The sequence below is a fragment of the Eleutherodactylus coqui genome, chromosome 6 (assembly GCF_035609145.1).
Source record: "Eleutherodactylus coqui strain aEleCoq1 chromosome 6, aEleCoq1.hap1, whole genome shotgun sequence".
Classification (NCBI taxonomy): domain Eukaryota; kingdom Metazoa; phylum Chordata; class Amphibia; order Anura; family Eleutherodactylidae; genus Eleutherodactylus; species Eleutherodactylus coqui.
Window position 1 is genome coordinate 116,626,616 of NC_089842.1, and position 11,593 is coordinate 116,638,208.

The following is an 11,593-nucleotide window of genomic DNA, read 5'->3' on the forward strand; positions in this document are numbered from 1 at the left end:
GTCCAAGAGAGGGCTCAGCTCTTGGAATCCTACCGATGATATCTTTTGAACTAATAAAAGTCCCCCCCCCCCCCCCCCGCCCCTCTCCTCCTCACATATATTATGAAATCACAAGGTGTCTAGAGCAAAAGCACAAACATAAAGTATTTGTCCACATGCTCTGAGCAAATATCATTCAGTAACACCTGATATAACCTGAGTCATAAGATGCAATACATTCCTCTGGATGGTTTATAAGGAATAAACTCCAGAATCTCTTAACAGCACATCAAGCAGTGACAATGCCTTACACTATTCTTAAGCATTGCCTTTCAGAAGAGTGGAATGCCAAAGATTTCCTTGAGACTCACTTTTCCCATGGAGATGTCTATTACACAGAAGATTCCACGGTTGTGCCCATGAAACTACTACATGAATTGTTTTCTTCTGGTCTGTATAACTAAATTACTTGTGTACACTGGGACATAATTATGAGGAAAAAAGATTGGTTTCCTAGGGTCTAGTGATATACAGCGCATAGAACAGGGGTGTATCTATAGAGGGTGTAGAAGTTACTTGTGCACTTTGTGAAGTCCGGGAACTTTATATGACAGTTCAAGGAAAGCCTGATACTTATTTTGAATGGAAGCCCATTAGCATCTTATGGGACTTAGATTTACAACATCTCCACAAAAAAGAAAAAAAAAATTACTTTCATTACTAATTACGCTAAAAAAAATTCTATAAGTCATCAATAACATCTATCTTAATCTATTTAGTCGGAGCTGACTCTCTAACACTTTATGGATCATCCCTATTCATGCAGTTCTGTTTTGTACTGCTTCTAAATACTGATATTCAAGTGTATACATATTTTACCTGATATATGTATATAAGCAGGGATAATATACTAGAACTCCAGTATATCCAGTGGATATCATATCTGTCTATTATGAAAGAGGCGAGAGAGCACTTTTAAATCCACAGAATGGGGAAATGTGTCAGGATATAGAGAGAAAGAGTGTTGGATCTTTTTATAAGATGCCATAGTGCACAACAAGAGGACTTAGCCTCAAAAAAGCAGGGTTGCACGTATCAGGGTAGTCACTCTGCTTGATTGCTGATAGTGTATAGTGTGTGACTAGGGAAAACACATCAATCTTGGTCTTTCACACATCTTGACTAGCACATTGGGCTTTCTACTTTGATTAATATAGCTCTGTTCTTCAGACTTAGGAGTTTAAGCCCTTTTATGGTAAACTGCTGTATATTTTTCAGCATTACTGGTCCCTGAGGTGCCAGATCTGGGCTGTGAATATGAAATGCCTGTGATCTGAACTATAAGATAAATTAAGTTATTTTAATGGAATTTTGATTTATTGTCTCTGTTTATTTGATTACACTGAGTGATATAATTATACACTTGAATATTAGTATAATAATGATGACTTATAGCATTTATTTAGCATAATTAATAAAAAAAACGTACAGGTTAAAAAGGTTTTATAGAGATTTGTGGCTTTAATATTACACCGGAAGCATGTTTGTAACCCTTTCAGAACTGGAGCTACAGCCATTTGAAGTTGAGTATGGAATACTGAATTTACAGCTGTCTTTTTTTAATGTGTGTTGAGAGGGAGGAGGGAGGGCGAGGGGAGAGCAGCGGCAACAGAGATAATCTGTGATTCTTCTGTATAGCTCCCTGTCCCAGGAGAGCAGTGACATAATTCTTTGTTCATGTTATCACCCCCATCAGTCACATATATGGTTTTCTCAGAAAAGGAGTGAAATAATGAAGACTTGGTAATCTAATCACTCCTCTACACCATTTAAACCCAAAGATGCTGCAGCAATTGCCAACTGTGGCATTTATGCACTTTAGGGCTCCTGCACACTGGCGAGGGTGGAGGTCTAGTTGTCCCTGTTAGTTGGCATGTATAGGCGTCCAAGCCTGGGTGCTTGCGTTCCTAAGGACAGCAAGGGCCCAGATCCGAAAACTGCTAGGCTGCTCTTTACTGGGGTGATATTCCCGCTCAGGCAGGTCCTTGGTCAACATCCTTTGTAGAAAATAGGCAGAAGTGTTGATCAGTGGTTGTTTTACCTAGTGTTCACAATCCATGGTAACGATCATGTTACCATGGATAGCCCTGTGCTCACTTGCCAACACAAACGTAAAACCTAATACAGCTCTGTGAAGTGAAAAATAAAAAGGTTTTGATCCTTTTGTAAAAAAAAAAATTAAATTCTGCAAAAATTGTAAAACATAATAAAAGCTCTATAATTATGGTGTTGTCATAATTGTAATGACTCATACAATAAAGGTAAGATAATAATTATACCACACTGTGAATGGCATAAAAATAAATCACAAAAAAATGTGGTAAAATAGCTTTTTTTCCATTGGCCCCAGCAAAAAAAAAAAATCGAAGTTATTCAATACTTTATATGTACCCAAAATTGGTTCCATAAAATACAAGGTGTCATACAGCTACATTGATAAAAAATGTAAGTTATGACCACTGGAGCATAAAAGGGGTACAATTTAATGGCTCTAAACGCTAACATTAGTTAGGTCACTGAGGGGTCAAAAATGCACTTAAAGCGTCTAAGGAGTTCTACATCAAATATATTTACATGTGACAAATTCAAAATTTGCAATAAAAAATTAAATTTTTGTGAGGGTTTTTTCAATTTTAACATGACTGTTGTGGGGTTCATTATGATAGTATGTTGAGTAAAACCTACCTGCTCTTCTCAGCCAACATCCTTAATTCACAGTTCAATTCTATTTGGCCAATTCTTGTTTATCTTCTCTTTTCTACAGGACTGGTGGAAGGAGACATAATGCTTGAATCAAGTGCTGGGGGAATGGTCTCTCCACTCTTCTCGGCCAGCAAATACTTCAAAGAAATTTATGTGATGGAGTTCACAGATGCCAGTGTCAACCACTTCAAGCAATGGTTGGAGAATAGTGATGAAGCCACAGATTGGTCATACCCTGCCCAATTAGTCAGTGGACTGGAAGGCAACGAGTATGTGAGCCCATCTATGTAACATTTGAACATGAGTGCTATACAATTTGTAAATACTGAGAATCCTTATTCCCATCAAAGCAGAACAGTAATTATGATCATGTTCGTCATTCTAATTATCCAATATTTCCCTTGTACAAAAGTACATTATAAAGTCCACTAAATGGTGCTGTAAAAATATGGGAACATGACAAAATTACAATTGGCCAGGACATAGCTTAGTTCCATCCCCACTGTCAAAAATAAGAGCCGTACAGCAACAGTGACAACAATAGATGTTTCAGGCAAACTTATCTAATATACATTAGGAAATCAGTACAACACCTTTTTCTTGTCTCAAAGGAGCACTCAGGCATGTTTTTTCCTAAATAATATATATGATAATGGAAAGGCTCTTGTATATGCCTTGTATATACCTGGATATGCTAATAATGGGTTGTCGGACATCTTGGTCCCTTGTTATGGTGGGCTCACACGTTTGTATTTACAACAATGCATTCCCAATGGTGTGTTCACATGTCCGTACTTTGCAGGTGCGTGCCTGCAAAGATAGGACATGTGAACACACCATAGGGAATGCACGCATTGTTTTCAATTGAAAACAATGCTCTGCTGGCCCCCTGCATTCTTTTCAGGTAAGGGCTTTACATATAAGTGTTAAAAAAACCAAAAACCTTACCCTCCGCCACAGCTGTGACAACGCGGGCATGAAAAACAAATCTGCCGCATGCGGCAGATGTTTCCTTCACTCCCGCTAGTTAAAAGAACTCCCTGCTGCTACATCTGCCACATCTGTGGCAGATGCAGCAGGGGAATTCTTCAATTCTCTACCGCAGCTGTCACACATATCAGCTGTGGTAGAGGATTCTGCTGCTGGCACCCCGTCAATGGCTTTTTAGGGAAGCGCTTCATAAGCCCTTCCCTGAAAAGCCATTTAAATAACTGTAAAAAATAAAAATAAATAAATACTCACTTCCCTTCGGCTGCCAGGCTCAGCCGTGTCTTCTCCTGGTTGTCCCCGGCTCTGCCAATCACAATCAGAGCTACCAGCAGGCGGGGATTTTAAATCCCCGGCTGCTGATAGCTCAGTACTACAGAGTCGGGGATAGCGGCAGAAGTCGCGGCTGAGCCCCGGCAGGTGAGTATATAATTTTATTTTGTTAGCACTATTTTAAATATCTTTTCAGGGAAGGGCTTATGCAGCCCTTCCCTGAAAAGCCATTGACGGCTGTCGGGGCTCAGCCGCGACTTCTGTCGCTGTCCCCAGCTCTGTAGCGCTGCTGAGCTATTAGCAGCCGGGGATTTAAAATCCCCACCTGCTGGTAGCTCTGATTGTGATTGGCTGAAGTGCATCAGCCAATCACAATCACAGCTACCAGCAGGCTGGGATTTAAAATTCCCGGCTGCTGGTAGCTCAGAACTACAGAGTCGGGGACAGCGCCAGAAGTCGCAGCTGAGCCCCAGCAGCTGAAGGGAGGTGAGTATTGATTTTTTTTTATACACTTTTTAAATGGCTTTTCAGGGAAGGGCTTCCCTGAAAAGCGATTGAGGGGGATGCCAGCAGCAGGATTCTCTACCGCAGCTGTCATATGTGACAGCTGCGGTTGAGAATTGAAGAATTCTTATGCTGCATCTGCCACATGTGCAGCAGGAAATTCTTTTAACTGGCAGGGGTGAAGGAAACATCTGCCGCATGCGGCAGATGTGTTCTTCATGCCGGCGGGGGTCACTGTAGCGGCGGACAGGTAAGTTTTTTTTTTTGCACTAAAATGTTTCTTTTTCAGGGAAGGGCTTATATGTACAGCCCTTTCCTGAAAAAAAATGCAGGGGGCCGACAGAGCATTGTTTTCAATAGAGCTGCCGGCAGCAGCCGCGGCTCCATTGACAACAAGCGCGCAGCTGTGTGCACGCGTGTTTTTGCTCGTATCTAAGTGCGCACGTATGTACATACAAAAACACGCTCATGTGAACCCACCCTTATTCTGTGATATTTCTTCCCTAGTGCTGTCTACATTTCCAGTGATGCATTGCAGAGACAAAGCAGTGGGGTCGCCTCACACTGTATTTAGCTTCTATTCACAATTCCATTCGCATGATCTGGTGAGGGGTTCTATCATAAATGCTGAAAAAAATAGCACAACGTACTGCACAATTTTTTCTAGTAAGATGCTGGAAACCATGACTGCACTTAGACAGAGCCCAGTACACTCAATTGGCCTCATAAGACACTGCTGCTTTCCGTCATCTTGACATATCCATCATGCCATTTTTTCCCCATAAAAGAACAGAAGAATCTAAATGTGAACAGAGCCTTAGGCCTCAGGTCCATGGGGAAATTCGCACCTGCACGGATTCTCCATGCAGAATCCCACAGCGGGTTCTTTCTTTCCCGCAAACATGAAGTCAGAAAGTCGATTATACTTACCTTTTTAGACGCTGCGGGTCTCCCCTCTGTCATGGACGGATCTTCTTTCTTTGGCCCAGCGGATGTGCTCAGCATGTCGGCAGCGTGCCGTGTGCATGCGCCATGCATATTTTTTTAACGAACTCCTGATTTCCTGCAGTCCCGCGGCAAAGCACAAATACAGCTGCAGGTGTGCTGCGGGACCAGACGGCTCACATATGCTTGAATAGAAGCCACGGGAGCCATCCGTGCGGGAAATCCGTACAAAATGGGTGTTTTCCCGTACATGCGATGCATGCGGCAGGGAAAATGACATCTGCAGGTATTTAATTACCTGCGGGTGTCCAATACATCTCTATGGGTGCAGATCATGCATGCATGACACCCCTGCGGACTCCTAAATTCCATTTTGCCAGTGGACATTGAGCCTTACTCTGCTCCGTTCCTATCTAAAGACAGCAAGTAAGTCTTAGTGTATTCCTATGTGAAGCTGCTTCAGACTGCTCTCCCCTACCTCCAGCTTTCGATTAAGGCCTCCTTCCCACGAACGGATTTCCGCCGCGTAATTCGCGGCGAAAATCCGCTGCGTTGCCCGCAGCTATTAGGTTCTATTGAACCTAATAGCACAATGCTCACGATGCGTAATTCCAGCGCGGAATTACGCACCGCGATTTCTCCCGTCCTCACCCGCAGCATGCTCTATTTTCTGCGGGTGAGGACGGGCTGTACGCACTGACGGCTTCCATTGCAGTCAATGGAAGCCGTCCGTTCACGCTATCTCCCGCTGTAACCAGCGGGAGATAGCGTGAAAAAACGCTTTCCCGCCCACCGCCGCGCGTCATCTGACGCCAAATGACGCGGCCGGCCGCGTCACGTGACACGGCCGGCCGCGTCACGTGACACGCTCGGTGACGCGGCGGTGGTGGGCGGCGACGGGCGGTGACGCGGCGGTGGTGGGCGGGGAAGCGATTTCACGCTATCTCCCGCAGGTAAGTATAGGGGCTCTGGGGGGCGCCGTGACGGGCTTCACTGCGTAATATTACGCGGCGGACCCCGTCACGCTCGTGGGAAGGAGGCCTAATACTGCAGATTTCCCAATCAGCCCCTACAAGCAGGAAGCAGAGAGAGCAGTGTGAAGTTGCAGTAAATCTGCACTAGAGCTTATGCACACACAGATAGTATAGACAGTGTAATGGCCCATTTAGACTGGATAAATGTTGGGCAAACGATGCCTACACTCATCCCCACACATACTCGCTCCCATACTGCTGCTGCATGGGAGTTAGTATGGATGGCTCACAGCGGGGAGGCTGGAGGAGAGTTCTCTCTTCACGCCCTCCCGCCCCTCTCCATTGACTTAACATAGTAGCCTTTCAGTGCTGAATGGCTGTTATTTACACTAAGCAGTCAGAGATCAGCTCATCATCCATCATTTAAGCTGCATAAACGATGGCCGATGAGCTGATCGCTCAGTGCAAATAACAGCCATTCAGTACTGAATGGCTGCTATATTAAGTCAATGGAGAGGGGCGTGGGAGCCTGAGGAGAGAAATCTCCTTGCAGGCTGCTCTGTGAGCGAGCCAACGCTACTAGCTCCCGTGTCAGATAGCTCCCAATAGCACGGGAGGGAAGACACACAGGGACGAGTGTCGGGCATTGTTTGCCCGACATTCGTCCCATCTAAATGGACCTTAAGTCTACAGCTAATCATTGTATGAATTCACATATTACATCACTGCACCCTTAGCGAGTTCAATGTTGGGCAACTAAAGTTATAAACGGAATGGGCTGAATATAATACTCAGACAGGTAATTAAAATTGGGGTTATTTAGATTAGAAAAAAGACGGCTGAGGGCGGACCTAATAACTATGTATAAATATATTAGGGGTCAATGCAGAGATCTCTCCCATGATCTATTTATATCAAGGGCTTGGACTGTAATAAGTGGTCATCCTGTACATCTAGAATAGTGGTGTCAAACTCATTTTCACCGAGGGCAATGTCAACTTTATGGTCGCCTTCAAAGGGCTCGCTCACACAAGCGTTTTTCCGCTCCATGTATTTTTTATGTGTACGATATGAACAGCTTAAACACAGTTGATTTGCATATTTAGCCATGCATTTTTTGCACATAAAGAAAAATGCATCACATACTATTTTGGTCTGTATTACAAACCAAAATTGCCCATTGAAATCAGTAGGACTTTGAAATCAATAGAAGCTGTACTTGCAATTGCAAGTACCAACCACTACATGGGTCGGAGCAGCGGCTTCTGTTCCAACCACTGTGTGTTTGTGGTGCTGTCAGTGGGCGTCTGATCAGCTGAAGGTTGGAATTCCCAGCAGCAGACACCAGACGATTAACTATTGTCTATCCTAAGGATAGGCTTTGAGTTTGACACATGTGGTCTAGAAGAAAGAAGGTTTCTACACCAACATAGAATGGAGTTCTTTACTGTAAGAGCACTGAGACTATGGAGCTCTCTGCTCGAGGAGCTGGGGACAGTGAGCTCACTAAGTGAGTTCAAAATGGACCTGGATGCCTTTCTTATGTGTAACAATATAACATTCTATAGTCACTGATTACTCCACAAGGGCTGTTCATCCAGGGGTTTATTTTGATTGCCAGATTGGAGTTGGGAAGGGATTGTTTCCCTAAAATAAGGAAGTTTGGCTTCTACCTTGTTAGGTGTTTTTGCCTTCCTCTGGATCAACACTGCAGGATAATAGGCTGAACTACATGGACACAAGTCTATTTTCAGCTTACTTACTATGACACTATGGATTTAATCAAAGATTATGTTATCATATAGTTCACGGGAATTCCTTCAGATGGTAAGCTCTCAACTGGTAGTCAGACTAGAGATCATATGATACAGTTGCCCATAATGGAAGTGTTCAAAATGAATGGATGTAACTAAAAGAGCTAAAACAAACTAAACAGCTGAAATATTGCTGATGAGTTAGCATTATACATCCAAAAACAATTTCTCAACTGCTTCTTTAACCCCTTAAAGCTTCAAGACATACAGTTACATCCTACATGTTTGGGGTATGTATGGAGGAGAATCACGGGTCGATCCGGCTCCATACAATGCGGATGCTGACTGTTTCTTACAGCCGACACCCGCCCACAACAGCTCTGATAAGCCACAATTCGATAAGCGCAGTTAGTATGCATCTTTTATCCAATACTTCTGGAAAATAATTATAATTTAAAAAAAAATCTATTGCTTGAGACTAACCATTCTTAAGGGAGTTCTCCAGAACTTTATATATATATTGATCAGTGGGGGTGGGAGGGGGTCATCACTTGGGTTTCCCGCTGATCAGCTTATATCTGGGTCCCCTGTCATTGCAGACAACACAGGAAGCAGATAGCGTGCTCCACATTGCAGTGGCCTGGTTTTGCACTGCTGGCACAGTTCCCACTGAATTCAATAGGCGTTGTGCCTGTAGCACCAAACGGGGGCCACTGCATTGTTAACAGCGCTATCTGCTTCCTGCTACCAGCGCTGTTCACACTGACAGCAGGTAGGGGAACAGCTGATCACTGGGAATTCTGAGCAGTGGATTCCCGAAGATCAAGTGTTGATAACCTATACTGAGAAATGGTCATCAATAGTAAAAGTCCCATAAAATCCCTTTAAGCTCAATATATAAAACAATTAGACCACTCAAGATTTCTAAGAGACAAGTATCTGCAACGGAGTTAGTAATCTGTTGCAATGTTCCAGTAATAATGAAAACAATCTTTATTTGTATAGCGCCAACTTATTCCACAGTGCGTAGGACGTGTAGATGGACCAGATGTCAAACTCCCATGTCCTTTGGGGAACAATAGAAACCTCAGTAGCATGATTTTTATCTTGCTGGATATCATTTAGCTAGGATTGGACTTAACATGAAGTATTTTAACTATTTTTTTTATAATTATTAACATTTAATTCTTTTCCAGAGATGGATGGAAAGAAAAGGAAGAGCAAGCAAGAAGAGCAATTAAGAGGGTCTTAAAGTATGATCTACTTGACTGCAATTCTAAAAATTCAGTGGCCATCCCTGAAGTGGATTGTGTCCTTACAGTTTACCAATTCAATATCATCTGTCAAACTAAGGAGGATTTCAAGCACAACATGAAAATCCTTACATCGAGGCTGAAAGTTGGTGGATATCTGCTCTTTTTTCATGCACTCAATATGACATTTTATCAGACAGACGGACACAAATTTTCTTCCCTGGCATTGGATGAAAAGATAATAGAAAAGGTGCTAAATGACCTTCGCTTTGACATGGTTAAAAAGGAGATCATACCAGCTGTCAAAGAACATGAAAACGCTGATTACACAGCTGTGCTTTTCGCAGTAGCCAGGAAAGCAAAATAATGCCTAAAGGTGGCAAATAAGGAGCTGAAATATTTAGCATAAAGTGACTAGCAACGCATTTCTATATAGTCATTGATAGCTTTGATAGATAAAAAAAATAAAATTTGCAGGCTGGATCCCAAAATTTGCTACCTATCAACCCTCATGATTCTAATCAAAATCAATAGACATATAGATTTCCTGATTTCATGTAATTATAGATAGTCACTATATCCTTTGTGCTTTTAACATAATCTTTGTGAAATCTACCCCCAACCTGTATTCCCTCTAAGCTGCATGGCTATACAACAATAAATCATCATGTTACATCATGTATTCATACATAAAATGGAAAAACAAGGATAAAAGCGACATAGGGAGATATTGGAGAATTGAAACAAATGGGTCATATTTTACAGCACATAATACTATAAATGACAGAAAAAAATATAAAGCAAAAGATCAAGAGGAGAAGTGGGCTGGATCGACAAACACAGACCATGAAAAGACAAGCACATCAAAAAAGATTACCAACAAATACTGAAGATCAAACACAAAAAGCAAGCTCTCTCATAGCGTCTTGGATGAAAAATGTAGAATTTTATGGGCCTCAGAAAGCAAGATAGGTGAAGATACATGTGGGAAGAAATGCTCACTCTGTATGAGGTGGTGACAAAAACCCTGTGGGTCTGACCACACTTATTAAAGTGTTAAGTTATAGGAAGCAAGATGAGAAAGCGGAGGATATAACTGATAGATACTTAGGAGTTCTAGATACAAGAAACCAGATTTCCTTTGGCTGAATAGCGAGTTGTAGGAGAGGTAGGATGATAGTTCAAGGTGGATGTGCTGTTCATGGAGTATTGATGGAAAAGGGAGCAGCGATATGCCATTGTAGCTGCTAAGAGAGGAAGGATTAAGGGATGCTTTTTGAGTCTAGGTGTGATGGATGCATGGTTAAAGGACAAAGGGAAGACACCAGTAGTCAGCGAAAGGTTGTCAGTAGAGATGAGCGAGCACCGAAATGCTTGGGTGCTCGTTGATCGAGTCGAACTTTTCGTAATGCTCGAGAGCTCGTTTTGAACCCCACAGAAGTCAATGGGGGACTCAAGCATTTTTGTATGGGACAGATGCTCCTCATAGGTGATGACTTGTGAAACACCAAAAATCATCAGAAAGTTATGGAAATACCACAGAAACGGATAGGGAACAGCAGGGGCAGCATGGATGGCTGCATCTGAGGCTCCCAGGTCCCACTATTAAGCCAAAATGGGGGCAAGAGCCTGGCAGTCACCCCCCCTAACAATTTACTTGGGACAAACTCTCATTAGGAAGGCACACGCACTGGCACAGCTTAGCTAAGCACCACACTACCTGAAACCAAGAACAATCACTGCCTGCAGGTGGCACCGCTGCCAATTTTTTTGGGTTACATGCTGGCATTGCTGTCCAACCCTCCGCACGACCACAGCGAACACAAAATTTTCCCTGCGCAGTGTTCAGCTAGCCTCATGCCATGCACTCGCTTGATAGCCACACCACCCTCATGTCTATTTATAAGTGCATGCTGGATGAGGAACAACCAGAGGCACACACTGCAGAGAGTTGGCAGGGCTAGGCAGCGACCCTATTTGAAAGTGTGGGCGATAGCCCATAATGCTGTTGAGAATAAATGATAAATTGATGTACAATCATCATTGCAATCCCGTGCCACCTCCGTCACAAAATTTTCAGGAGACGCAAACGTGGGCATAAAGGGGACTCAGGTGCCAGCACTTCTGCACATCTCCACAATGCAGCAATACTCTGTGTGAG

The 11,593-nt window shown here is 43.0% G+C and overlaps 1 protein-coding gene across 1 annotated transcript; it reads left to right on the forward strand.

Annotated features, from left to right (window-relative positions):
- Positions 1-218: 218 nt before the first annotated feature.
- LOC136632506 (indolethylamine N-methyltransferase-like) lies at positions 219-10,100 on the forward strand. The gene is made up of 3 exons (XM_066607435.1): positions 219-429; positions 2,804-3,011; positions 9,376-10,100. The coding sequence occupies exons 1-3, from the start codon at positions 282-284 to the stop codon at positions 9,797-9,799; spliced, it is 780 nt and encodes a 259-aa protein (XP_066463532.1). The 5' UTR covers positions 219-281; the 3' UTR covers positions 9,800-10,100.
- Positions 10,101-11,593: the final 1,493 nt, after the last annotated feature.